The 12,998-nt window shown below is 37.3% G+C and overlaps 1 protein-coding gene across 1 annotated transcript; it reads right to left on the bottom strand.

Annotated features, from left to right (window-relative positions):
* Positions 1-2,597: 2,597 nt before the first annotated feature.
* slc35f6 (solute carrier family 35 member F6) lies at positions 2,598-10,046 on the bottom strand. The gene is made up of 6 exons (XM_079831259.1): positions 9,816-10,046; positions 7,808-7,880; positions 7,460-7,631; positions 7,142-7,357; positions 6,876-6,986; positions 2,598-4,244 (listed from the first exon to the last, which is right to left on the bottom strand). Exons 1-6 carry the CDS (start codon positions 9,890-9,892, stop codon positions 3,766-3,768), a joined length of 1,128 nt encoding a protein of 375 aa, XP_079687385.1. The 5' UTR covers positions 9,893-10,046; the 3' UTR covers positions 2,598-3,765.
* Positions 10,047-12,998: the final 2,952 nt, after the last annotated feature.

Here is a 12,998-nt window from a genome sequence, read left to right as displayed (position 1 = left end):
TTCAAACCCGTGTGAATTTCTTTGTTCTGCTCAACACAAAAGAGATATTTTGAAGAATGTCCGTAACCAAACAGTTGATGGACCCCCCCATTGACCTCCATATTCCCCCCACCCCCCTTACTATGGAAGTCAATGGGGTCCATCAACTGTTTAGTTCCCCATATTCTTCAAAATATCTTATTTTGTGTTCAGCAGAACAAAGAAATTCACACAGGTTTGGAAAAACTTAAAGGGTTAGTTCACCCAAAAATGAAAATTCTGTCATTATTCCTCACCCTCATGACGTTCGACCTTCGTTCATCTTCGGAACACAAATGAAGATGTTTTTGTTGAAATCCAATGGCTCAGAAAAAAAAACGATGTTAAAAAGTCTGTCTCACTACAGTGGTTCTACAATTATTTTATGAAGCGACGAGAAGTTTTGTTTTTGTGCGAAAAAAAAAATCTAAATAAACGACGTCTTTAGAACCTTTTATGGGTCTTGAGAGAGGAAATGTCATTGCTGTGAGCCATCGGATTTCAACACAAATATCTTCATTTGTGTTCCGAAGATGAACGAAGGTCATAGGGGTGTCGAACGACATGAGGGTGTGGAATTAATGACAGAATTTTCATTTTTGGGTGAACTAACCCTTTAATCGCAATTTTTTTTGTGTAATTAATCGTGCTTAAAATCATCAGAGATTTCAATATTTTTATATTGTAATAATTTCACAGATACTCTCCAAATTAAAGTAAGTTACAGGCTTAACTGAATAAATTATAAATGAAATAGATTTATCTTTATTGCTTATTGCCTTATAAGCAGTGATGCCAGTAACGCGTTACATAGTTTTCGGACGACTTTTTTCCAGTAACGAGTAATCTAACGCGTTACTATTTCCAAACCAGTGATCAGATTAAAGTAATTTATCCAAGTCACTGCATTACTATTTTAGTCATTTTCCTTAATAAAAATATATATTTTTGCTTTCTTCTTGCGTCTCGGGGAGAGTATTTATATTAAGTGAAGTCAAGAAAGACAGATTTTTTATTAAAACAAGTTTTTTTTTTCAGGAAATATTTTTTAATTTCAACTTAAAATGTCAGGAGATACATTGTTGACGTTACTGTTAAAAATGCACTTCCAATAAAGTGAGTGTTGGCAAAAACGGTTGTCATTTCTATGTTGAGGCGGCAGGGGTGTTGTCGGCAGCTGCTGAATGTAACTAATAAAGTAACTTGTAATCTAACTTAGTTACTTTTAAAATCAAGTAATCTGTAAAGTAACTAAATTACTTTTTAAAGGAGTAATCAGTAATCAGATTACTTTTTCAAAGAAACTGTGGCAACACTGCTTATAAGCTACAATTTTCTCTGTTGGCTTTGTTCTTTGATTAAGATTAATGACAGACATCACTGGTTTAGTATGTTGCATTCACACGGGCGTCAGCGCCAACGATTCTCATTTATTTTGAATGGATGACGTCATGCGTTGCCGAACTGAATTGTGGGTTCCGTTGCGTCGCATCACTAGCGTTGCTCACGACAGAAGTTGAAAAGTTTTCAACTTTTCAAGCCCCAACACTGGGGTCAGCCAATCAGAACGTTTATGCAAATACCCTTGTGCAGACGCTAGCCAATTGCGTTCATGCGTAATGATTGGTCATTATGCCAGCACCAAGCCTCAGACACGCCCTCCGGCAAGCGTTGACGCCGACACCTGTGTGAATTATAGACTGTAAAAAAAATATGACGTCACCCATAGGATTCTGAAGAGTCGTGTTGAAGCGTAAAGTAGGGTCGAGCTGGCCGTCGCCATCTTGTCAGCGCATCACTCCCGGATAACAGAAAATGGGCAAAGAGGCGGGACGTGGGCGGAGCTGAGGTGACGTGATGACTAACAGACAGCAGATAAACGGCAATCCATCTGTCACTCAAAGTGGCCACGCCCTTAATTATGCAGAACTTTAAGGCTTTATATAATGTAAACGAATGAGTTATAAAAAAATTCCCCCCCCTCACAGTCGTCATGAAGGGCAAAATTAGCCGTATAGACCAAAACCACAATTTGTACCAGGCTGTAAACATGTGTTCTTCTGTAAAGGTGGGCATTTTATCATGAGCTCAATGAGATTCTGCTCCTTCTGGAGTCTGTCTCTAGTGGCCAGTCGATGAACTGCAGTTTAACTCACTTCCGTATTGGCTTCAAGAGAAACTGGAGGAGGCTGACGCTTGGTGTGAATGCAGTGTCAGGCTGCTGTCACTTTAAGATCTGGGCCATCTGGCAGATCTGACGCACTGTCACGCGCATCTCATTTTCTCTAACTCTTTAAGTCCATTTAATTGAATTCATTTAAGACTGCTCTTTTGAGAATACTCGACAAAACTGCCATTTTGGCATAATTGTGTGTGCTATTCATTCAAGCACGAAAGAGAACTCGACACTGGCGCGCGTCATCCTGTGCATCGTATGTGTGTGTCATAGTCAGGACATTCACAGACAGCTCGTTCTCTTTGGTCTTGTCGCTATTGAATGGTTTAAAAGCATTTGCATGAATAAGAGTGTGATCATATAATGTAACGCTAGCCAAAGGATGACAGAAAAAGCAGATGCTGCGGTTAACGGTGTTAAATATTTTTAATGTGTTAAACTGAAAAAATTAAATTGCATGCATTAACACGCTAATTTTGACAGCACTAATACATTATGTAAATCATAAGTTGCTCTTTTAGTATTATTAATGGACAACAAACACAAACTAACAATGAACAGTTGTATTTCATTACATTAACAAAGGTTACTGTAAATAATGTAACAAATGTATTGCTCATTGTTAATGGATTTTTGTTAATTATTTGTATTGATGGTCATTGTTTTAAACTTTGCATTTGGATATTATGCTCACACACTAAAAATAGCAATAGTGTACATTTATGTAAACAAAAGATTTACATAAATGACCAAATTCACAAAGTCACATACAGGATCTTCATTGTAGCATTAACCCATTCAAACATTTCATTTTTGAATGTACCCAGATACACATACATATGACACCAACATTAGATCAAGTCAATGTTAATTTCATGTACCACAAACAAATGTTTCCAAAATGTAAAAAAAATGTTTCTTACAAGAATGTGAGAGGAATTTATACATTTATGCAGAGGGCAGATTCATCAAAATGGAACACAGAAGATATCAATGCTTTTTACATTAAGTAAAAACTACAGTGTTTCTGAGATTAATGTTCATTGCACTGACCACACTATGAAAATAAAAACATGCCGAGAGCTACTTTTCTTCTTTTTTTATGTTTTTTTATAAACCAAGAAACTACCATGGACCAACAGAAGGTTGTCCTGTCAGTACATAATACCCGTTTCACAGAATAACATTCCTCAAATAAAATGATTAGAGAAATAATGTGCACCAACAACAGCACATCATGTAAAAAAAAAAAGTTTTAAAACCTATAAAACAGAATTAAAAGGCATTAAAATCATGTAAATATCATTTGTTTCCATTTCTTTCATAAAGTGATAATTTGCATACAAAACCATTTTAAAATCTAAGCATCACTGTCCCTTTTTTCTTTTCTTTTTTCTTTTACAGCTGAGATATGCCTACAAACATTGGCATTAAGCAATAAGTAGTGATGGTTCCCAAGTATTGTTTCAGACGTCTAAAGCAATACTAAAATGTGATTCTCTCTTAAAATGGAAACAACTGTTAAAACTAAGAAACTGCTTTGTGGCCTTCATTTTGTTCAACGTCCAAAATTAGCTCTCCTGGGTGGCTTTTCCTTCACCAAGCAGTCTCTCTCTTTCAGGGGATTCTGCCTCCTCTTCCCTCTGTGCTCTAGGGCAGCAGGGCAGTTTGTCCATCAAGGGCTTGTGGAGTCCATTGTACAGACCTGTACCCACGAGTAGGATGATGAAGCCCAGAATCTGTAGGCCCTGGAATTTCTCCCATCCCAGCGCCAAACTCACCACCCAGATGACTAGGGTACGCAGACTGTCCAGCACCATGCGAGTGGTGGCGCTGATCTCTTTGGTGACGCTGATGCCGGCGAAGTTAAAGAAGGCGATGCTCACGGTGTTGCCCAGCAGTGCCAGTATGATGAGAGGTTTATGGCCAATTTGGCAGAAGGCGTCCAGGGCGTCTTCTAGGACCTGCCGTGGGTTATCTGCAAAACTGCCCACATGGATGTAGAACATCGGGATGAGGAGAAGAGTGAGGATGACAAATCCAAAAAAACCTGAGAGAGAGAGAGAAAACAAATAAGACACTGGTTAAGAAACTGTGCGCATTTACATTCTGTGAGTGAGATCTCTGCCCTGTGCGTGGGTTGATAACATGCGGATCAGCTCCTTCTACTGGCTGTAGTCTCTAGCCAAAAAATCCTCCGATAACGCAAAATGACGATATTTGCGTCATCTGAGGATTTTTTCCAGAAATAAAATGCATAATTCTCTCTATGAGGGGGGAAAGTACCATAATTTGAATATACTACCGGATTTCTACTGATACAAAGCTTAATGCTAAATCACTGAAGTTACCCTTTAAACTTTAAAATACACATTAAATAGCCTGACGTCGTCATACTCAGTTCTAGTCAGAATTTGAGCCTGATCTGCTCTGTTGGGCTGTGATTATGGGGCGTGTTTCAACCGAACCAGGAAAGACCTCAATTGGACAGACCTACAACCAATCAGAGCAACGGAGCGACGCATAACGTTAGTTGTCAAATGTCAGCAGAACTCAACTGCACTGTGTTGCCAAGTCCGCGGGTTGAAGCGACCACAATTATGTGATATACAGACCCAGGAATGCGAATTTTAAACACATATGCCAAATAACAAATATTGCCAAAATAACACATATTTTACCCCCCAAATGCCTTTTTTTCCCCTGAAGAACAGCTTTTATCCAATAATCATTATGACAACATTATTATTATTAAGTAGCATCAATATACACACACTGATAAAAATGATTCTGTGGTGAAGTAAATACTACAGAAAAAAGGTAATTGCTACATGAAAAAGTTAGTTCAGGCAAGAAAAGGAAATTCTATATAAGTACTCAATTCAAGCTTGTAGAAATTACAGTGTAAATATCAACCTTATAAAACTAAGTAAAACCTACTCAACTTTTCTGATGCGGGTGTTCCCATCATGCACTGGGGCTTGAATAATTAATAAGTTAAATTTTTCACTGGTTTCCAGCTGCATTTACTTTGTTGTATCATTGCTTTTGTTGTTAGGTTTAGTAACTTGCTGTTTTGTGACATCTGGAGTTTATTTTCCACTCAAAATGACACATTCATACTCAAAAGCGACCCATCGAATATCACCGTCACTGTGTATTGTGTACCAAGTATTCAGGTCTCTGTGTTCAGGTGCCGCTCTATTAACCAATATCTACTGCATTTACTTGGATGTACACTTTAAAAGTGTGGTTTAATTAAGTGTTATATTGTTTGAGTAAAAAGTATTGCAAAAAGAAAACTTCAGCTAAGAAGAAATTACTCAACAACCTTTTACTGGACAAGTTAAAGTTACTTATTTTCTTTGTTAATGTTACTTAACTTAAGTAGAGTTTACTTAATATGTGAAATGTACTTTAAAATATTCGTGCAAAAACTACATTTTTACTTGTTTTTTTTTAGTGTACTTAGATCAAAATAGTCCTTAGTAGGATGGGACAAAATAGTGATAGGGCAATATATTGTCATCATTCTCCATGCAATATGAGAATCGATACACTGGCGCCAAATATCAATATTTGAATTAATAAAAAGGCGCTCTAAATAGATTTCCCTGCTCCCAGCGTCGCTACTTCATGGCTCCTCTGGGTGGTGCTCAACACATGAATGAGGGAAATGTGAACATAATTTAACTAGCCTAAGAAAAAGAGGTTTTTAACGGGATGGTGGACAGCAGTGTGAGTAAAGGTCCAAAGTCAGGAAAACCTGCTATTACATTTTTCACAGGCATTTTGTTTTCATAGTTAGACAGATCTCGTGATGCATCATTATAGAATTTTCTAGAAATATATTGATTATCGTAGAATTGATATTATCGTGAGCCGTGTATCGTATCGTATCGTATCGTGAGCTACCCTGTTACCCCTTATCCACCAAGGCAGTTTGAGTGCTGGTTCGGAGCCAGAGCCTAGTTTCAAATCGGTTCTTTGTCTTTCGACACCCAAAGCACCAGCTCTGATCCAGGAAAAGTGGTTCTTCAGTAGCACCAAAACATTGCTGGTCTAGAAGTAAGAACCGCTTGCGTCAGGGGCTGGGGTTACCGTGACCAACAAGACGAACACAAACTAGAGATCCGCCATTTTTTAAATATCAGCTAATGGAGCTAATAGCTGCTCGATTGTAATCTCCGTCTATACAAATGACAGCGAGATGCACGAATGAGTTGGATTCGCTGTGTTTTGATGCCGATGTAGGATCGTAAAGCCATGTGCATCAATAGTAACGCAAAGTTCGCCATTGTTGATGGAAGGCTTGTTCGAGATGCATCAGCGTTGTGCAGACAAATCGCCGTTTGACAACTAGTACAGCGAGAGCACACAACTCCTTATGCTTTTAAATCGCTCTTGCTGTGTTTTGAGATCATGCGCTGATCGGTCTCCGAACAAGCCTGGTGTGTTTGTTTTCCTAGCGTTGCTGAGAAAGATGAGACGTATACAGTGATGTAAGACCTGGCTCTGTGGCGGCTCTCTAGCCGTGGAAAGGCAAACCGCTTCTTAGAAGGCTCGTCAGTCTAACCAACTCCGAACTAGCACTAGCACTGGCTCTGAACTAGCACCCGGTTCATGCTGGTGGAAAAGGGGTATGTGATTCCCACCTCTAGTCCTTAGCTATATACTTTACCTTCAGTCCCAACAGCCTTCAGTGGATGTACATTGTGCTTGTAAACAAACTTCTCCTCCAAGACCATCTGGACTGAAACAATGATCTGTGCCATGATGATCAAAAGGTCCCCTATAAAACAAGATCAAGGGACAATCAGTGACGCAATCCAATCAGCTCCGGATGCAAGATACAATCAGGTAAAAGAAAAATGAGAGGATTTTCTGACTTGTAGACAAAGCACATTATTCTGCATGATTAAAAGCATTTGCCAGCACTAGAGTTACCTGTGATAACCTCACTGAGCCTATGGGAGTCGTTCCCATGGCCGTTTAGAAAGTCAGACAGTCCAACCACCACCAGACCAAGGATGGTGATTAGGATCCCAATCCACTGGCTGGGCTGCAGACGCCGGCCTAAGAAGGCTACGGACAGCAGTCCGGTGAAGATGATCACAGCTCCTCGCAGCATCTGGAAACTGGAGGCGCTGGTCATGTTCAGTGCTGGAGACGGGAAGAAAAAGATCATATCAATCTAAACTTTAATTATATACAGTTTTAAAGTAAATCACAACACACTGTCCAATTCAAACTATCAACACTCACCAATATACATGATGGACGTTCCCAACATGTCACAAATGGCCGGGGGGAGGAAAAGTAAGGGGTTGAAACTCTCGCCTGGTTCCATCTTGGGCTCGGGTCTGCGCCGATCATGACAAAGGAGGATGTGGAAAACCACCAGGCAGGACAGCTCTCCCAAAAACATTCCCACAGCCTGGAAGGGGGAGAGGAGTCATGTATTATTAGAGTACATGCAGGTAAAGCTCAATAAAGAGAAGGTCAAAACCAGTTCTCACTTTGCAAGATAACACTACTAAGAGGTGCTCTGAGGGGGGAGTTTGATTTGAATAGCATGTTGTTGTTGTGGTGAGGATAATTGAATATCATTACCTGTACAAAAGGGTGGGAGAAGGCATGATCCTTTGTACCATAACATCCAGGTGCAGAGAACATATCAGCCCATCTAGAAGATAAACCGATTAAAATCGCATTACATGTGAGTTTTCGATATTAAAATATGCATTATAACTATAAATAAGGCAAACATTAGCTCAACAATGGCTAAGATTTTAGATCTTTTAGAACAGTGGATATGCAACTTTTTTAAGAAACCTGTTATATATAATAGTAAAAATGTATTTTGCACAGCACTTTTCATACATGATATTAGGGCTGCACTATTAATTGAATTTCTAAATGTGATTACAATTACGGATGCCACAATTTCATAATCGTTCAAAGGCGCAAATACAAAAAATAATGTTGGTAACACTTTACTTAAATCCCTTGTGTATAATTCATTGTAAAATAAATGCATATAATGCATTATAAAAGTGCTTGTAATGCCTTAATTATGCCTTGTAATGTACCTTATTATGCATTGTATGGTCTCATGAATAATTGTGACCACAGTTACAATACATTTCTATTCACTGAACACACCGCTAGAAAGTATAATCCATCAAAACACATGACAAACAACTTATTATTTCAGAAAAAATATTGTAAATATTGTAGTGCATTTTAACTTTGTGGTAATGCTTATAGTGCATTATACATAAGGGCACAATATATACACAAAAGTGTTACCAAAATGTCTACCTATATTATTCTTTCTACAGGTTATCTTAAAGCTTAAGGGTTTTCCCCATGGTTTTAATTGTAGTATAACACTAATATTATATATACACCTATTATTGAGGCTTAATGCTATAGAAAAGCAATAAAAGTTTAGGAAGAATGTTTTCAGCTTGTTTATTTTCATTTAAAAATAAGGCATCCAGTTGCTTCAAACTACGGTATAAAGCTATTCAAAACATCATTCAATGTCAATTGTGATCATCGTAATTAATAAAAATCGCAATTACAATTTCAAGGGAATAATCAACAATTATGTTTTGTGTCATAATTGTGCAGCCCTACATGAAAGTTGCTTCAAAAGCATAAAAAACAAACATTGGCAATACAAGTTCACACAATATCAATATAAAAGTACTAAACTATAAAGATACACTCATAAGCAACTTTAAAAAGCTATGAATGCTAGAAGCCTCCTTCACTTCATTTGGTAGACCATTTCAAATTTTTATTACACAATTATAATGTTTAGTTATGATTATTAGCATTTCCACACCGCACTAAAAATGTAAAATCTATCTTTCACATGCCAGTCACTGTAAGTTTAATAAGTAACTATGCACAGCACATGGTACACTAATGTCACTTTTACAACCATGAAATGACAATGCATGACCTCGGGACAAAGAAAAAAAGACTCTTTAGAATTAATTTATCAAGACTTATTTTAGAAACTGTAAAATCCCAGATGCATCAACACCATCAGTGTCAGTTTTTCAGGAGCAATGGCGTGACAGTGTGGTATCAAATATCATCTGCCTAGAAACATCAAGCTTCTGTTTTAGACACAAGCTGTATCAAGTTACTTAACAGTGTTTGAGGCAGACAGCTTTGTTCTTGACGAAATCTGACTGAAGATATTTAATGCTGCGGTTGCACTATTGACTAATAGTCACAAGTGTTTTGTGGCAGAATTGCTGATTTTGCAGCATCAACATGTCATGACACATGCGGATCATTACAATTGCACGCGAGGCAATCATCTTGTCAAAGTGCGATTTTATCCTTATATACTGTATATTAAATGCATACGTTACTAAAAAGTTCAATCAAACTGGTTCATCTTTCTTTGTGTTTACATTCAAGTATAATTAATTTAGTGCATTTAAAAACAACGAGGACACAATGTACAGTTTTGTAAAAGACAAAGAGAAAACGTCCTTGTCTGGACTATTAATAGACGTAAAATTTGTGGCAACTAATAAAAGTAAGCAGACATAACATGTAAACAATCCCCATCTGGCGCGTGCGCGCTACTTACTTCGCGGAGAGTGTGTTGATAGATCCGGTGGTGAGCATCAGACCGGCGAGAAAGAGCTGATACTTTGTCCAAGCCATGGTGAGTGTGGGACTGACTGACTGATCGCGGACATCAGACACTCAAGTTGTCTGGAGATTTGTCTCTTTTGCTGCTGATGATGATGTGATGACTACAGCTATATCTGAGGTCGTTCCCCTGTATGGAAATCACATGATGTCGATCATGTGACCCACCAGCTGACGCCTCATTTCCGGCCCATTACGAATGAGAATCGTTACGTTTGAGCATTGTTTCAAAGTGATTCCTGCTATTATAGCCGAATAAGCTAAATGTAGTATTATGGAATAAGTCTTTGTTTTTAATTTTAGAAAGTCAGAAGTTCAACAATACCTAAAAACAATATTATATTTGAAAAATAAGAAAGCTGGAAAAAATGTGTTTCTACTTGTAAACATTTTCATATTTTTTTATTTAACTTCATTTCTATCTTTTAATTTGGTTCACTGTTTTATTTATTTATTCATTTTTTTTTATGTTTATTCAATGTGTGCGACTATGACTGTTTGTTCCCTGACCTTTTGGCAAAATATTAATAATAATGAATATTTTTCTCAACATTATTAGATTAGTAGCTTTTGAACACATTTTTTGTATTATTTAACTCAAGAGAAGATATTGTTGGATGAATAAAATGTAAAAAAAAAAAAAAAAAAGCTTCTGTTTCTCAAATGATGGGCTGTTTGTTTACATGGACCCTTATAATCCGATTGTAATCGAACTAGTAGAACAAAAAGTCACATGTAACCACGTCAATCGGAACAAATTGGCCAGATCTGATTAACATGTCATTCGGATTGTAAGGGTTGGTTTATTTCTTTTGTAATCTGGATCGAGAGGGCATGTAAACACTTGATCGGATTGAAAACGGAGACTGGTACTGTAGAACTAGCTTAATGACGCATGATGCACAGAACAAGCTGTTCTTCCTGTTGAATAAAGTGTCATAAATGATTGTCCTGTCATCCTAAAATTCTCTTTCCACTAATCATCTGTGAAGTGCAGGACAACGTCCCACCAGTGACCAGTCCTTGTTTTCGGACTTGTTTTGGGTGCAGGAATGGGCATTTTTACTTTTTGATAAATATAAGCAGCACGGCACAACGGTTCATGTGACGTCGCCTATTAGGACCTGAAATAGAAAAATAATAAGTTTGCTTTTTAAAACAAAGAAAAGGAGGATGGTTAGTATGCAAAAACAGCAGGAAACTCTGTATTCATGTGTGCGCATGTCAAAAGATTTTATCCGATCCGGTCACTTTAATTAGCCTAAACACTTCGCATTCATCAATCGGAATTAATTAATTCAGATTGAAGCAAAAAGTGTCCATGTAAAGATTTGTTCGCTGCTGACTCTTAGCGTACGCCAGTAGGTGGCAACAAGTGCCATTTGTATATTGAAAGAAGGCCCGTTCACACCAAGGACGGTAACTATAAAAATAACAATAAAGATATAGTTCTAAACATTGTTCTCAATATTAAAGAATAGACCCTTTTCACAGACTGTGATGACGCTTTTTAACGGTCATCAATATCATAAATCCTGCAGCGTTTTTGAATTTTCATTTAAAAACAAATATATGTACATTTATAACACCATTACTTCGTATTGTATTACTTCTGCATCAAATGACAAAAAACAAGTTACCGCTGCTGTGAGGGTGTTTCTAATACAGCGTCTATGGGAGTGATGGTAAAAATTTACATATTTCTCTCTTTTGACTCTATTTTTTCCTCTCTTTTTGTAAGTTGTGAAATCACTATTGCGCTGTTTTTCTTTTGCTATTTTGAGCAAATGGGCACACAAAAAAATATTTAATGTATTCTCTCATTCACCGCTATAATATTTAACCCAACTATGATGACTTCCGCTCTGAGAAACCCGGAAATGTGAAAAGGGTCTATAGCAGAGTTCACACCACAACTATAACGATAACGGTAAAGAGAAATTATATTGTTGGAATCACTTTCAGAACGATTTATCCAGCAGATGAACGATAAAAACATTGACAGCCAATCAGAATCCATCCTGCTGTAACGAGCTTGAGCATTTAAAGTGACAGAAAAGCGTGAGTTTAGAATAAACAGAACAATATAATCCGCTGGTGTGGATGCTAATATAGTTATCTTTGCTAATAGGTCTTTATAGTTTTCAAAAACACTAATTTGTTGATTAAATAAATACTATTTTTATCCATCACAAATATGGCAACATGCTATTTTTATACTACTAGTACTTTTATGTTCAATTTTTATTTAACATCCTATTGTTACATCAGGAGAACTGGACTGAGAGCAGGCTGAGGCATGGATCTACGTGCACGGTTTTAATAAAGAAACAAGCACAAGGAACAGGAAACATTCAAAAACTCACAGTTAGCAAATGAAACACAAGGGCTATAAATACACAAGGGGAAACAAGCTTAACAACAGTAACAAAGAAATAAGATGCACCTGGGGAGACTAATCAAGATGAAAAACTACAAAGAACTACAAAATAAAGCACAGGAAACACTTCAACGCAAAAGTCCAAGGACAGACACAGAGCAAATGTGACAACTATTCAGATACTAGTACAGGTCTATTATTAGATACTGGTTCTTATTTATCAGATACTAGTACTTGTTCCAATAGTGACGAGTGTTTAATTATACTTTACTTGTTATAATAGAACTAGAATTAAAATAAAATAAAACCTTTCCTTCCTGTTGCTTTGGGTTTGTTGCAGCTTTCATCTTTGTGGTATGGAGCACGACATCAAGTTACAATTACAGGCTGTTTAAAATTATATGCAGCACTGAGAATTTTTATTTTCTTTAATGCTGAGTGCCGACACCTTTAACACATCCCGTAGTATATCACAAAGTCAGTTAAAGTGAAAGTGATATGGAAATATACATTTCTTATTTTTTCTGTAACTAATTAAATATTGCACATTCCATTCCAGCAGTGAGCGAGGAGTTCCTTCCGTCCAATCCCAGTCGCCTCGCCTTCAATCCGAGACATGTATGTTGAGCGTGTGAACGCGATGGCCAATCAGAGATATATATGTTGAGCGTGTGAACACGATGGCCAATCAGAGACATATATGTTGAGCGTGTGAACACGATGGCCAATCAGAGACAT

Source organism: Gobio gobio (assembly GCF_949357685.1).
Source record: "Gobio gobio genome assembly, chromosome: 12".
Taxonomy (NCBI): domain Eukaryota; kingdom Metazoa; phylum Chordata; class Actinopteri; order Cypriniformes; family Gobionidae; genus Gobio; species Gobio gobio.
Note: the sequence above shows the minus strand (reverse complement) of the source record. Positions and strands in the feature narration are given on the sequence as shown.

Coding starts and splice junctions, on each gene's coding strand:
- slc35f6 (XM_079831259.1), bottom strand. CDS start 9,892: ATGGCTTGGACAAAGTATCAGCTCTTTCTCGCCGGTCTGATGCTCACC. Junction 7,632..7,807: donor TCTCCCACCCTTTTGTACAG/GTAATGATATTC, acceptor TCCCCCTTCCAG/GCTGTGGGAATGTTTTTGGG. Junction 6,987..7,141: donor GCTCAGTGAGGTTATCACAG/GTAACTCTAGTG, acceptor CTTGTTTTATAG/GGGACCTTTTGATCATCATG.